Below are 14,061 nucleotides of genomic sequence, written 5' to 3' on the forward strand. Positions count from 1 at the left end.
CAGGGGTGGCGATTATGATTCACAAATCTTTGCCCTGTAAGGTCCGGTTGGTGGAGAAGGATCCTCAGGGACGATATACAGTGGTGCCTCGCATAACGGACGCCTCGCACAGCGAACGCTGCGCACAACGAACTTTATGTCTTGATTCGTACAACGAACTTCGTTTCACACAACGAAGTCGCCCGAGCTGCATCCTTCCGCGCAGGCACTGCGCTTAACTGCCCTCTCTCCGCCTGGCTCCCTCTTGCCCCCCCCCGACTCCCCGACACGATCGGGGCAAGAGGGAGCCCAAGCCCTCTTGCCCCCCCCCGACTCCCCGACTCGATCGGGGCAAGAGGGAGCCCAAGCCCTCTTGCCCCCCGACTCCCCGACACGATCGGGGCAAGAGGGAGCTCAAGCCCTCTTGCCCCCCTGACTCCCCGACACGATCGGGGCAAGAGGGAGCCCAAGCCCTCTTGCCCCCCCGACTCCCCGACACGATCGGGGCAAGAGGGGGCCCCAGCCCCCTTGCCCCCCCCGACTCCCCGACACGATCGGGGCAAGAGGGAGCTCAAGCCCTCTTGCCCCCCCGACTCCCCGACACGATCGGGGCAAGAGGAGCCCAAGCCCTCTTGCCCCCCCGACTCCCCGACACGATCGGGGCAAGAGGGAGCTCAAGCCCTCTTGCCCCCCCGACTCCCCGACACGATCGGGGCAAGAGGGAGCCCAAGCCCTCTTGCCCCCCCGACTCCCCTCCACGATCGGGGCAAGAGGGAGCCCAAGCCCTCTTGCCCCCCCCGACTCCCCGACACGATCGGGCCAGGAGGGAGCCCAAGTCCTCCTGGCCACGGCGACCCCCTAACCCCACCCTGCACTACATTACGGGCAGGAGGGATCCCAGGCCCTCCTGCCCTCGACGCAAACCCCCCCTCCCCCCAACGACCGCCCCCCCCAAGAACCTCCGACCGCCCCCCAGCCGACCCGCGACCCCCCTGGCCGACCCCCACGACACCCCCAACCCCCTTCCCCGTACCTTTCTGTAGTTTGGCCGGACAGACGGGAGCCAAACCCGCCTGTCCGGCAGGCAGCCAACGACGGAATGAGGCCGGATTGGCCCATCCGTCCCAAAGCTCCGCCTACTGGTGGGGCCTAAGGCGCCTGGGCCAATCAGAATAGGCCCGGGAGCCTTAGGTCCCTCCTGGGGGCGGGGCCTGAGGCACATGGGCCCAACCCGACCATGTGCCTCAGGCCCTGCCCCCAGGAGGGACCTAAGGCTCCCGGGCCTATTCTGATTGGCCCAGGCGCCTTAGGCCCCACCAGTAGGCGGAGCTTTGGGACGGATGGGCCAATCCGGCCTCATTCCGTCGTTGGCTGCCTGCCGGACAGGCGGGTTTGGCTCCCGTCTGTCCGGCCAACTACAGAAAGGTACGGGGAAGGGGGTTGGGGGTGTCGTGGGGGTCGGCCAGGGGGGTCGCGGGTCGGCTGGGGGGGCGGTCGGAGGTTCTTGGGGGGGGCGGTCGTTGGGGGGAGGGGGGGTTTGCGTCGAGGGCAGGAGGGCCTGGGATCCCTCCTGCCCGTAATGTAGTGCAGGGTGGGGTTAGGGGGTCGCCGTGGCCAGGAGGACTTGAGCTCCCTCCTGGCCCGATATTGTCGGGGAGTTGGGGAATCGGCGGGGCAAGAGGGCTTGGGCTCCCTCTTGCCCCGATCGTGTCGGGGAGTCGGGGGGGCAAGAGGGCTTGGGCTCCCTCTTGCCCCGATCGTGTCGGGGAGTCGGGGGGGCAAGAGGGCTTGGGCTCCCTCTTGCCCCGATCGTGTCGGGGAGTCGGGGGGCAAGAGGGCTTGGGCTCCCTCTTGCCCCGATCGTGTCGGGGAGTCGGGGGGGGGGGCAAGAGGGCTTGGGCTCCCTCTTGCCCCGATCGTGTCGGGGAGTCGGGGGGCAAGAGGGCTTGGGCTCCCTCTTGCCCCGATCGTGTCGGGGAGTCGGGGGGGCAAGAGGGCTTGAGCTCCCTCTTGCCCCGATCGTGTCGGGGGTGCCAGGGACCACACGGAGTCACCCACCGTACCACCCGATTCGGGTAAGCGCAGGTATCGGTGGGTGGCTTATTTGCGGGGGGGTGCCTTATTTTACATTTTTTTCTAAAAAGGGGGGGCTGTCTTATTTGATGGCCCTGCCTTATCATCGGGGAAACACGGTAGAAAAAAAAAAAAATGAACAGTTAAGTCCCAGTTTTTGCCGCTGAGACTCTGCCCTCTCTCACTGTAAAATTAGACTCTACTTAGTCTGTCTTTAAATTTAAAAAATGTGTGTTGTTTTAAAAAACAATTATGTTTTTAGATGTATCTAAATAAAAATAATAACCAAAAATTTATCTTTTTTTATGTCATCTTAGCATATTTTATGCTGCAGAACGAATTATTTTTTTTTACATGTATTCTTATGGGAAAACGCGTTTCACATAACGAACGTTTCGCATAACAAACTTGCTCCTGGAACCAATTAAGTTCGTTGTGTGAGGCACCACTGTATCTTGGTCTCCATTACGGTGGGCACCTATTCCTTCTATTTACAAAATTTATACGCTCCTAATGTATATGATCACTCCTTTTTTGAACATATCACAAGTTTACTGCTGGAACATATGACTGACTCGATATTTCTTGCTGGGGATTATAATCAGGTTCTGGATCAGAGTATTGATAGATCTAATCCCAGTGTATCTGTGGTTGAGTCTGGTAGGCGGGGTATACCCTATTTGTGTAAGACCTTGGACTTGGTTGATCCTTGGCGTATATTTCACACTACGGGGCGTGATTATACTCACAGATCTCGGGCCCATGGCACACTCTCTAGAATTGATTATATTCTTGTAACTCGACCATCATTCCATCATATTGATGCAGCTACTATAGGCCCATCGGCTATTTCAGATCATTCCATGATCTGGGTTGAGGTTAATGTGGGCTTTGTTGTTCGGGGCCCCTCTCAGTGGCGCTTTCCGAGTTATTTGGTCTCCGACGTTCATTTTAAACAATTTTTGCTGACCAAATGGAAAGACTTTTTGGAATTTAATAGTCAACATCTATCGGAACCGGAATTATTTTGGAACACGGCCAAAGTGGTTTTGAGAGGGGAATGTATCGCTTATATTGTAGCGAGAAATCGTCAGTTATCTCGAGGAATATTACGTTTGGAACGTGATTTGGCTATAGCGAAACGGCAATATGTGGCTAATCCTACTCTTGTTACGAAAGAGAATTTACTGTCTATAGAAACCACACTTAATTCATACATACATGAGCGTACGATGAAGATGTTATTTTATCAGCGTTTCAAATATCATCGCTACGGTAATCGTTCGGGGAAATTATTAGCCACCTTGACTAAACGGGCGAGAGGTTCCCGATTTATTTTTGGTCTCCGGGACGCTGGGGGGACATTGCGTCATACAACGGATAAGATTGCGAATATATTCTTGAATTATTTTCGGGATTTTTATGAAAAACGGGATCAAACAGGGGGGCCCCTCTTGAGAGATTACTTGGAGGATTCTGGTCTTCCACAGTTGATGGAATCGGATGTAGATCTTCTTAATGCTCCCCTGACCCTTAAGGAATTGCAAAAGGCGATACAGCTTCAGAGGAATTATTCTGTCCCCGGACCAGATGGCTTTACGGCCAAATTTTATAAATTGTTATCCTCTCTGATTGGATATCCTTTACGGGACTACTATGACCAGGTTATAACGAATGGCAGTTTCCCGGAGGGTGCCAATGAGGCCCTCATAACACTTATTCTGAAGCCGGGTAAGGACTCTGGTTCTCCTGAGGCTTATCGCCCTATTTCCCTCCTAAATGTGGATATTAAAATCCTAGCTAAAATTTTGGCAGATAGACTTGCTCTCCTACTCCCTAGGATCATTAGTCCGGAACAGGTGGGTTTTGTGAAGGGCAGACAGGCAGTCCATAATGTTCGTCGAGTGATCTTGACTATGGCTCATACTCAATCACAGAATATACCTATACTGTTGGTGAGTCTAGACGCTGCCCGTGCTTTTGATCAAGTAGACTGGGGGTATCTGTTTGAGGTACTGGATTATTTAGGTATTGCGGGCTGGTATGCTAGAGCGGTCCGAACCCTGTATAGCGGACCGATGGCTCGCTTGCTAGTTAATAATATTATAACGGAGGCTTTTTCGATTGGTAGGGGCACGAGGCAGGGATGTCCCTTGTCTCCACTCCTTTTCCTGCTTTATTTGGAACCGTTCTTGTGAACTGTATCTAAAGATCCGGATGTAGTGGGAGTACCATTTTCCCATCAGACTATTAAAATATTGGCGTTCGCGGATGACTTACTTTTTACATTGACTCAGCCACAGCGTTCCATCAGTCATTTACAACATTCCTTAGAGGAGTTTCATTTTTACTCTGGTTTTTCCCTTAACTATCAAAAATCTACCGTTTTGGCTTTTCCATCAACAATTCCAGACACATGGGTGGGTGATTTCCCCTTCGCTTGGGCCCAGACCTCCATTAAATATCTTGGAGTGTGGTTACCTCGTGATCTTACTACTTTATATGATTGTAATGTGACGTCCTTATTGGAAGATACTTTGAATTCGCTCCAGACTTGGCGGGTTTTCCCCTTATCAGTAGCGGGTCGAGTGGCCCTGTATAATATGGTGTTGTTCCCCAAATGGCTCTATCGATTTCAGGTACTCCCTCTTTTAGTGTCGTTAGCTACTCAAGTACAACTTACTAGAGGGATACAGAGGTTTCTCTGGAGAGGCAAAAGACCACGTATGACTTTTACTAGGATGTGCCTCCCCAGAGACCGGGGGGGATATGGTCTTTTGAACATTCAGTGGTATGCAATGGCTTGTCAGATGAGACACATTAATGATTGGTTCAGGGGTACATCTTATTTTTCTGACACTCCCCTGGAACTCTCATTGTTGGTCCCTCACCATATTAGTTATATGTTACACGTGACAGCCCCGGCTCTTCGTCTAGTAGTGGCAAATTATCCTATATTTGCGCCTGCTAGGCGAACTTGGCATTGGATATGCACATGTTTGCATTTGTCACCAAGGATTTCTCCCTTCCTTCCTCTACAGGGAAATGGAGATTTTTTACCAGGTATTCATTCTGTGTCTTTTAAGAGATGGGCCTCTTTGGGGTTATGTTATATTTTTCAGTTATATACGGATGAGGGGCGATTTGCCTCTTTTACTTCCTTACAACATACTTTCGGACTGTCTGCAACTGACTATTTTGCATACTTTCAAGATCGTCACTATATACAGTCCATGCCTGCACATCATTTTACGAACACTTGCCATGAAACTCTTTCTGAAATGTTCAGTTTTTCTGCACAACAATTAATTCCGCTTCGCTTTCATCATGTGGGTATTCGTGACTGTCAAGCTGGACACAACTTTGCTATTTTAGCAGACACTTGGGCTGAGGATTTACAATGTACTCTTACTTCGTGTCAGATACAGCAAGTTCTCAAAAATTTGAGAAAACTGTCTACTAATACTTTGCACTGGGAACTACAATTGAAATTTATTCTTCGCCTTTACATTTCCCCCATATGAGCCTATCGGATGGGCATTTCTCAGACTCATCAATGCCCTAAATGTTCACAAATAAATGCATCTTTGGGCCATATGTTTTGGTTCTGCCCTGGTGTCCTTCAGTTTTGGCATCGTTTGGGATCTTTCATTTCCACTCTTTGGGATCGACGGTGGTCTCCAGCCCCTAGAGCGCTATTTGGTTTCTATGATGTTGTCTCTCCCAAACCTAAAGGCATGTCAGCCTTCTTGGCTAGAGCCACATTGTTTGGTAAAAAAGCGATACTATTACAATGGCTAGCTAGCGATGCCCCGACCTACAGCCAATGGAAATCTTTAATGATCATCCATGCCTCTTTGGAACGTCGGCACTTCACTGACCTTGATTCAGGTCCAGGCCGAAGATTTACTGTGATTTGGGAGCGCTTTTGGATGACCCTTACTCCAGCGGCCAGGAACAGACTCTTGAACTCTTAAATGAGAATTTTGATATTTTTTTTTTCTCCAGGGATTTTCTGTTTGGGGTTATATTGGGGGATGGGGGGTTGGGATGGCTGATTCTACTTTTGTGCAAATATGTCTATATTCTGTATTGATTACTCTGGTTGTAGTTGTTTTTTGCACGTTAAAATGAATAAACACATTTAAACATAACATAAGCATAAGAACATAAGCAAAGCCTCCACTGGGTCAGACCTGAGGTCCATCGTGCCCAGCAGTCCGCTTACACGGTGGCCCAACAGGTCCAGGACCTGTGCAGTAATCCTCTATTTATACCCCTCTATTCCCTTTTTCAGCAGGAAATTGTCCAATCCTTTCTTGAACCCCAGTACCGTACTCTGCCCTATTACGCCCTCTGGAAGCGCATTCCATGTGTCCACCACACGTTGGATAAAGAACTTCCTAGCATTCGTTTTGAATCTGTCCCCTTTCAACTTTTCCGAATGCCCTCTTGTTCTCTTATTTTTCGAAAGTTTGAAGAATCTGTCCCTCTCCACTCTCTCTATGCCCTTCATGATCTTGTAAGTCTCTATCATATCCTCTCTAAGTCTCCTCTTCTCCAGGGAAAAGAGACCCAGTTTCTCCAATCTCTCAGCGTATGAAAGGTTTTCCATCCCCTTTATCAGACGCGTCGCTCTCCTCTGAACCCTCTCGAGTAACGCCATGTCCTTAAGTTTTGCAGATAGGACAACTTTTTTGCTGTCCTAACTTTATCCACTTGCTTAACTGGTTAAAAAACTGAATATTGGTGGTATCCTCCGTCTATGGACTGCCCCGACACCTGCTATACAGCACCACTGCCCAGTTAAATTCCATTGAATATCAATGGCCAGGGCGCTGAGCACCATGTAAACAGGCAGAAGCCTTTCCTGCCCACTTAAGTGCTTTTGAATATTGGGCGCTACATTTACAGCTGAAAATTCATCTAAATTTAGGAGATCAAAATGTTGCTTATAAGTTTAGGCCTGCCATTCGTGTGCCTAGATTTTGAGCGTGGTGCTAAAAAAAAAACCATTGCTATGCTCTTAAACTTTCTCTCCACCCTAAATCCATCCTTGTTGCCACCCACTTTTTATTCTTCTAAATTCTGAGTATAAATTCAGGCGCTCAGCCCTTGCAAATTTGAAACTTAAATCCTTTGACTATCGGACCCTACAATTCTATGTATGCTGCTTTTATTAATGAAAGTTTGGTTTATCCTTTGGCCACAATCACTATCTGAGGCCAGGCCACTCAGTGCTGTTAGTGAGTGGACAGTTCCCTGCGCTTCCTCATCCTTCTGTTTTTCAGATTGCCTGTCCCTGGTTTTGGTCTTGGCCCCTTCCTATCTGACTTCTCTGGTTGAGTGCTGGCTGGCACTGCCTACTGTGTCTCTCATCCTGTTTGAAGTAGTCCCCTGGGATGGACTGATGGGGGAAAGGCATGAGGGGACAGCTTCTGCTAATGTGATCATCATTTGAGGAATTCTGACCTGTTCACTGTGGGCTGCAGTCTGCTCAGAGCAGGATAGGTCAGGTGTGATTTGCAGTGCACTGTGTACTAGTATGGTATTTGCTTACTTGCTCAGCTCAGTTCAGGTATGTTCTCTTGGGCGCCAGTACCTGGCCTATGTCAGGCTCTGACTCTGCAGCCTGCCTGCTTCTCAGAGCAGCAAAGGTCTGCAGTGGAGGGGGAACCAAGATGGGCATGGCTGTATGCCATTATAGCACATTAGATGGATGTAGCGGACAGGAGGGGACTTGGAGCAAGATGCACATATCTTGTGCTCCGTGGCTATGCCTGGTGCTTAATGGAAGGGATACATGCAGAAGCAACAGTGGGTCCACTTGTGAAGCTGCATGCCACAGCACACTCCACAGGATCTTGCTGGTTGCAGTGGCTGCTATATTAAGTTAAATGCCCAGGCTGGAGGCATAGTAACATAGTAGATGACGGCAGATAAAGACCCGAATGGTCCATCCAGTCTGCCCAACCTGATTCAATTTAATTTTTTTTTTTCTTCTTCTTAGCTATTTCTGGGCAAGAATCCAAAGCTTTGCCCAGTACTGTGGAGGTTCCAACTTCTGAAGTCTCTGTCAAAGCTCACTCCAGCCCATCTACACCCTCCCAGCCATTGAAGCCCTCCCCAGCCCATCCTCAACCAAAAGGCCATATACAGACACAGACCGTGCAAGTCTGCCCAGTACTGGCCTTAGTTCCTTCAATATTTACTATTATTTTCTAATTCTAGATCCTCTGTATTCACCCCATGCTTTTTTGAACTCCGTCACCATTTTCCTTTCCACCACCTCTCTCGGGAGCGCATTCCAGACATCTACCACCCTCTCCATAAAGAAGAATTTCCTTACATTGCTCTTGAGTCTCCTACCCCTCAGCCTCAAATTATGCCCTCTGGTTTTACCATTTTCCTTTCTCTTGAAAAGATTTTGTTCTACATTTATACCTTTCAAGTACTTAAACATCTGAATTATATCTCCCCTGTCCCTCCTTTCCTCTAGGGTATACATATTCAGGGCTTCCATTCTCTTGACACAAACCTCCTATCATTTTCATCGCCCTCCTCTGGACCGCTTCAAGTCTTCTTATGTCCTTTGCCAGATACGGTCTCCAAAACTGAACACAATACTCCAAGTGAGGCCTCACCAACAACTCCCAAGTGGGACCTCACCAGGTGTGAGGAGAAATAGTGCAGAGAACATTTAACACATGCTGAAGCATAGGCACCTCCCCCCAACCAACCAGCCAAATTAGAATAAGTCCACCGATCATGTGACTGCACATTACTGACCCAGTGGCCTCTATTTTGATGCAGATGTTCTGCTAGAAAAAACATGGTGTGGAGGGGAATTTTCAATATGGTGTCCAAGTCCAACTTTGGACATTTTGAAAAATGCTGGCCCCTCCTACATGCAAATGGCTTGTATTAGACTTTTTTTAAAAAAAAATCTTGTCTTTTTGTTGATATCGGCAAAAAAATTAGACATCTAGTTGGGCTATTTTTGGAAAAAAAAAGGATAGACATCTTGCGGATTCAAAAATGGACATTTTTTCCACCAATTTTTGAATATATATTTTTTTTTATTCAAGACTTTTGAAGGGAAATTTTTGATTACTTGGGTTCCTTGTTGGAGTCCCATATTCATACTACTTTCAAATAGAAGTGCTAGATAGTGGGGGAGATTGGTTAAGATTCATAAGCAATTTGTTCAAAAAGCGACTTTAGTGGGTAAAAGTGTATCCTCCAACAGTGGGATCATACTGATAGTCCTTCATTTTGGCAGTGGTGGTATCAGTTGCATAACTTTTATGATGTTGGAAACTAAAGAAGCAAATTTTACTGAAAAGCCTAGGAAACATTTTTTGGATATTTGGTCTTCTATATCCACTCTTGTGTCTTCAAGAACAAGGAGTTTAATTCTAAATAAGTTCCTTATTTGATGCTTGATGGAAATTATGTCCAGTGGTAATATTGGGCTTAAGTCCTTATTGGTTGAGAGCCTTTCAATGTTTGGATGGATTTGGGTAGAGCTGGGGGAGGTGGAGGGAAGGGAGTACTAGTGGGTTGGCAGGAGGCTACAAAGAATCAAGTCCTTCTGTTGTAAGGTTTGTAAAAAAAACTGGTGTTTCTTTATTACAGCTCGTACATTAGATACAGCATGTGATACATTAGATACGGTATGTGATTCATTCAATGGTCTACTTTGGAAATTATTGCCATTGTTAATGTTAAACAGCTTATGTTTTGTGACTTTTGCTTTAATTAAAAAAAAAAAAAGATTTCAACTGAAATCAGTTCATTATCAGTCGTTGGCCATGATCTTTTCTACTACTAGAGCAGCAGTACCCAAACCTGTTCTGGAAGAGTCCCAGCCAGTTAGGTTTTCGGGATATTCACAATGAATATTTATAAGGTAGATTTGCATCTACTGCCTCCATTGCATGCGGATTTTTCTCATACATAGTCTTTGTGCATATCCTAAAAACCCAAGTGTCTGAGGGTGACTGGCACCCGGGGCATTGACTCCCCTCTTCCCCACCCCTCCCCCCGCCACGCACACGCGCCTCCCTTCCCTGTACCTTTAAAATTTCGGCGCGAGCGGCATTGAACTTTGCTGCTTGCGTCAGCTTCGGCGTTCTCTCTGATCAGAGAAAGCGCCGAAGCCAACGCGAGCAGCAAGTTTGTTGCTGATCACGCCAAACTTAAAAAGGTATGGGGAAGAAACACAGGTGCGCAACAGGGGGAGGAGTGGGAAGGGAGGGGGCACGGAGATGAGGAGGGGTGCCAGCGCCCAGAGGAAGATCGTGCCTGGGGTGGACCGCCCCCCCCCCCCTTATTATGCCACTGATCTGAGGGTCTGCTAGGATAGGTTTTGAAGCCACTGCTGATCTATAGACAGTCCTTACCTTATGGTTTAAGAGGCACATTGTTTTCTCTCTTCTTTCAGATATGTGCTACTGCACCATGTCATGGGGGAACTGGAAGGAAAGAAGGGAGCCTGGGGTTATGTGGAAGGGGGGATGAGTGGCGTTTCTCATGCGATCGCAAGGGCTGCAGCATCACATGGAGCTGAAATCTTCACAGAGAAAGTAGGACATCACTTCTTCTTCAGCTATTGTAATCATCCACCCATGTACTTTTGTTTTGCTATAAAGTACGAGGGGCATTCGGACAGTCGGTCACATACCACCACCTCTAATCTCAGTAGTATTGCCATTTAGTGAAATGGCAATTAAATCATTTTACTGTAGGTCATGGAAGAACTTTTTGTCATGTTAAATTCATTGATAATTTACAATTAGAATATGAGCGTTGGAAAGTTTCTTTCTATGCACTGTGACGTAGTGTTAAGGGAACGTGGCAGTGTCATATCCCAGTTATTAGCAGCTAGGTGCCTTTCCATAAAATGGGACCTGTGCTAACTTAGGGGTTCTTTTATTAAGGTGCGATAACCGATTTAGCACGCGCTAAATGCTAAGATGCCCATAGGAATATAACGGATGTCTTAGCATTTAGCGCACACTAAATCAGCGCACCTTGGTAAAATAACACGTCTTATTGGTAGCCCATGTTGATAACTATGCCCCTTGGTCTTCAAGAAGTTAAGGAAAAGTTCTTAATAGAGACTCTATAAAACATTTGTTTTGTTTCTGATTGATTATTGTAAAACGGTATATTGTGGCATTTCCTCTGTAGGTTTGCGTCATCTTCAAACATGGCAGAATTTGGTGGCTAGGTTACTTTGCATAGCTAAACTTTATGATCATGTTACACCATTATTGATTCGTTTACACTGGCTTCCAGTGCAGTATAGATGTATTTTTAAAATATAGTGTCTTTTAAAGTTTTACACACTGTTCATTCACTGTATTTAGCATTAATCACTATTCCATACACACCATCTAGATCAGGGGTAGGCAATTCCGGTCTTCGAGAGCCGGAGCCAGGTCAGGTTTTCAGGATATCCACAATGAATATGTATGAGATGGATTTGCATGCACTGCCTCCTTGAGATGCAAATCTATCTCATGCATATGTATTGTGGATATCCTGAAAACTTGACCTTGCTCTGGCTCTCGAGGACCGGAATTGCCTACCCCTGATCTAGATCAATGGTTCCCAACCCTGTCCTGGAGGACCACCAGCCAGTCAGGTTTTCAGGATAGCCCTAATGAATATGCATTGAGGAGATTTGCATGCCTTTCACCTTCATTATATGCAAATCTCTCTCATGCATATTCATTAGGGCTATCCCAAAATCTGACTTGGCTGGTGGTCCTCCAGGACAGGATTGGGAACTACTGTGCTGATCTAGATCATTATGTTCTCTTGACACTTAACAGATTAGTTTAATCTACTCATGCTTGTGCTTATTTTTTTATTTCTCCATTTTATTGGAATAATCTTCCATCGAATATTCAGTTAGAACTTTCATTTCCAAGGTTTAAATCTGTATTAAAAGCCTTTTATTTTCAGAAAGCCTTTAATATTTATATTGATTGATAATTGTCATTATCCCAGGACAAGCAGGCAGCATATTCTTAACGCATGGGAGCCCCGGTACGGACACTTTTAACTAGAAAGTTCTAGTAGGCCGCACCGCGCATGCACGAGTGCCTTCCCGCCCGACGGAGGAGTGCGTGGTCCCCAGTTTCTTCGTTTCCGCGGAGCGAAGAAGACGCATGTGTTTTCAATGGCCGTTGAAAAGTCAGTTCCTGCCTTCCCGCTCGCGTAAATTTTCGTTCTTTTTCTCTTTTTCCCTTCGGGTTACTTCCCTTTTTATTTAAAAAAAAAAAAAATTGTCGATTTTTCTTTATTTTTCAGGCCGGCCCTGGCGGGGCCTGTTGCCACCATACAGGCCTCCGTCTTCGATTTTGCGGAGGCCGTGTTTCCCTTCATGCCCCCTCAGCCGGGCTTTAAGAAGTGCCAGCGGTGTGCACGCCCGATCTCCCTCACCAACCCGCACAATTGGTGCCTGCAGTGCTTGGGTCCGGATCATCGGGCTGACACCTGCACCCGCTGTGCCACTCTTAAAAAGCGCACATTGAAAAATAGGCAGATCCAGCAAAATATTATTTTCGGTACCGGATCTGCCATGGAACCTGCCGCGACGTCGACAGCACCTCAAAAGTCGGCACCGACTACTTCGACGCCACCGGATCCTTCTTCAGGTTCGCTGGCCCCAGGTAAGCCGGCTAAGAAGCCTTCCACTTCCCTTGAGCGCCCTCCTGCCACGGCTGCGACTCCGGTCCTCCCGGCATCGCGCCGACCCCACAAACGCTCCGCTCCGATATCGGTGAGTGCCTCGTCATCGGCCTCCTCATCGCCGGAGCGTGGAGCGGCACCTATGATACCGAAGAAGAAAAAAGCAGTACCGGTGCCTCCCCTGGAAGTCCGCATCGCGGCCATACTCCAAACCCAATTGCAACAGCAGCTGCAGCAACAACTCTAACACCTGTTGCAGGCAATGTTGGCCCCACACCTTCCTGTGCAGGACCGGTCCGAGCCTCGCACGGTCCCATCGGTGTCGACCCCCTCGAAACCGCTTAACACTTCCATGCCAGTGCTCTCGGCTGAACCACACCGTTCCCATCCTAGGGTGCAGGCCCGCTCTGATACCGACCCTTCCCGGCACCCGGAACAGCGCCGGTCTTCCTCTCCCGGTATCGCCTCGGTACGCTCCGGCAAGTCTCTCTCCAAGACCTGCCATACCGAGCCCTCCACACCGACGTCCCGCCGTGCGCACCCTGACATCAGGGACCCGGACTTATGGGAAGAATCCCCACCCGGTACCGAGGAAGACGCTTCATCGACAGACGAGGAACCCTCGGTGGCTGATACCGGTTCAAAACCCGAACAGTCCTCTTTCACCAAATTCCTCAGGGAGATGTCGGCGGCTCTTTCCATTCCCTTAGAGTCCGACTCTAAAAAGTCCCAGGCTTTTCTCGATGCCCTAGACTTTGAGCAACCTCCCAAGGAATTCCTTAAGTTACCCGTCCACGACATCCTACGGGAAACTTTTTACAAAAATTGGGAGAACCCCCTCACTGTCCCCGGGGCCCCTCGCAAACTGGATAGCTTGTACCGGGTCATTCCAATCCCAGGGTTTGACAAGCCTCAATTGCCCCATGAATCTCTTCTGGTAGAGTCCACCTTGAAGAAAACTCAGGGCTCCAGTGTCTATGCCTCCACCCCTCCTGGCAGAGAGGGGAAAACTATGGATAAGTTTGGCAAGCGCCTTTTCCAGAATGCGATGCTGGCCAACAGGGCAAATAATTACACCTTTCACTTCTTCTTCTACATGAAGCATCTGGTGCAACAACTCTCCGCCTTACAAAAATACATCCCTGAACGTAAGGTCCCCCTCTTCCAACAGCAAATTTCCAGTCTGCTCCAACTCCGGAAATTCATGGTACGCTCCATTTATGACTCATTTGAGCTGACCTCTCGAGCATCTTGCCATGGCTGTTGCCATGCGGCGTCTGGCCTGGCTGAGGGTTTCTGACCTTG

The 14,061-nt window shown here is 48.2% G+C and overlaps 1 protein-coding gene across 4 annotated transcripts in view; it reads left to right on the top strand.

Annotated features, from left to right (window-relative positions):
* PYROXD2 (pyridine nucleotide-disulphide oxidoreductase domain 2) overlaps window positions 1-14,061 on the top strand; it is a 147,380-nt gene that overhangs the window by 67,794 nt on the left and 65,525 nt on the right. For all 4 annotated transcript variants that reach the window (XM_033941060.1, XM_033941061.1, XM_033941063.1 and 1 more), the window contains one exon: window positions 10,499-10,640. In XM_033941060.1, coding sequence (XP_033796951.1) covers window positions 10,499-10,640 — 142 coding nt within the window. The remainder of the gene's footprint in view (window positions 1-10,498; window positions 10,641-14,061) is intronic.

Source organism: Geotrypetes seraphini, chromosome 4 (genome assembly GCF_902459505.1).
Source record: "Geotrypetes seraphini chromosome 4, aGeoSer1.1, whole genome shotgun sequence".
Taxonomy (NCBI): Eukaryota; Metazoa; Chordata; class Amphibia; order Gymnophiona; family Dermophiidae; genus Geotrypetes; species Geotrypetes seraphini.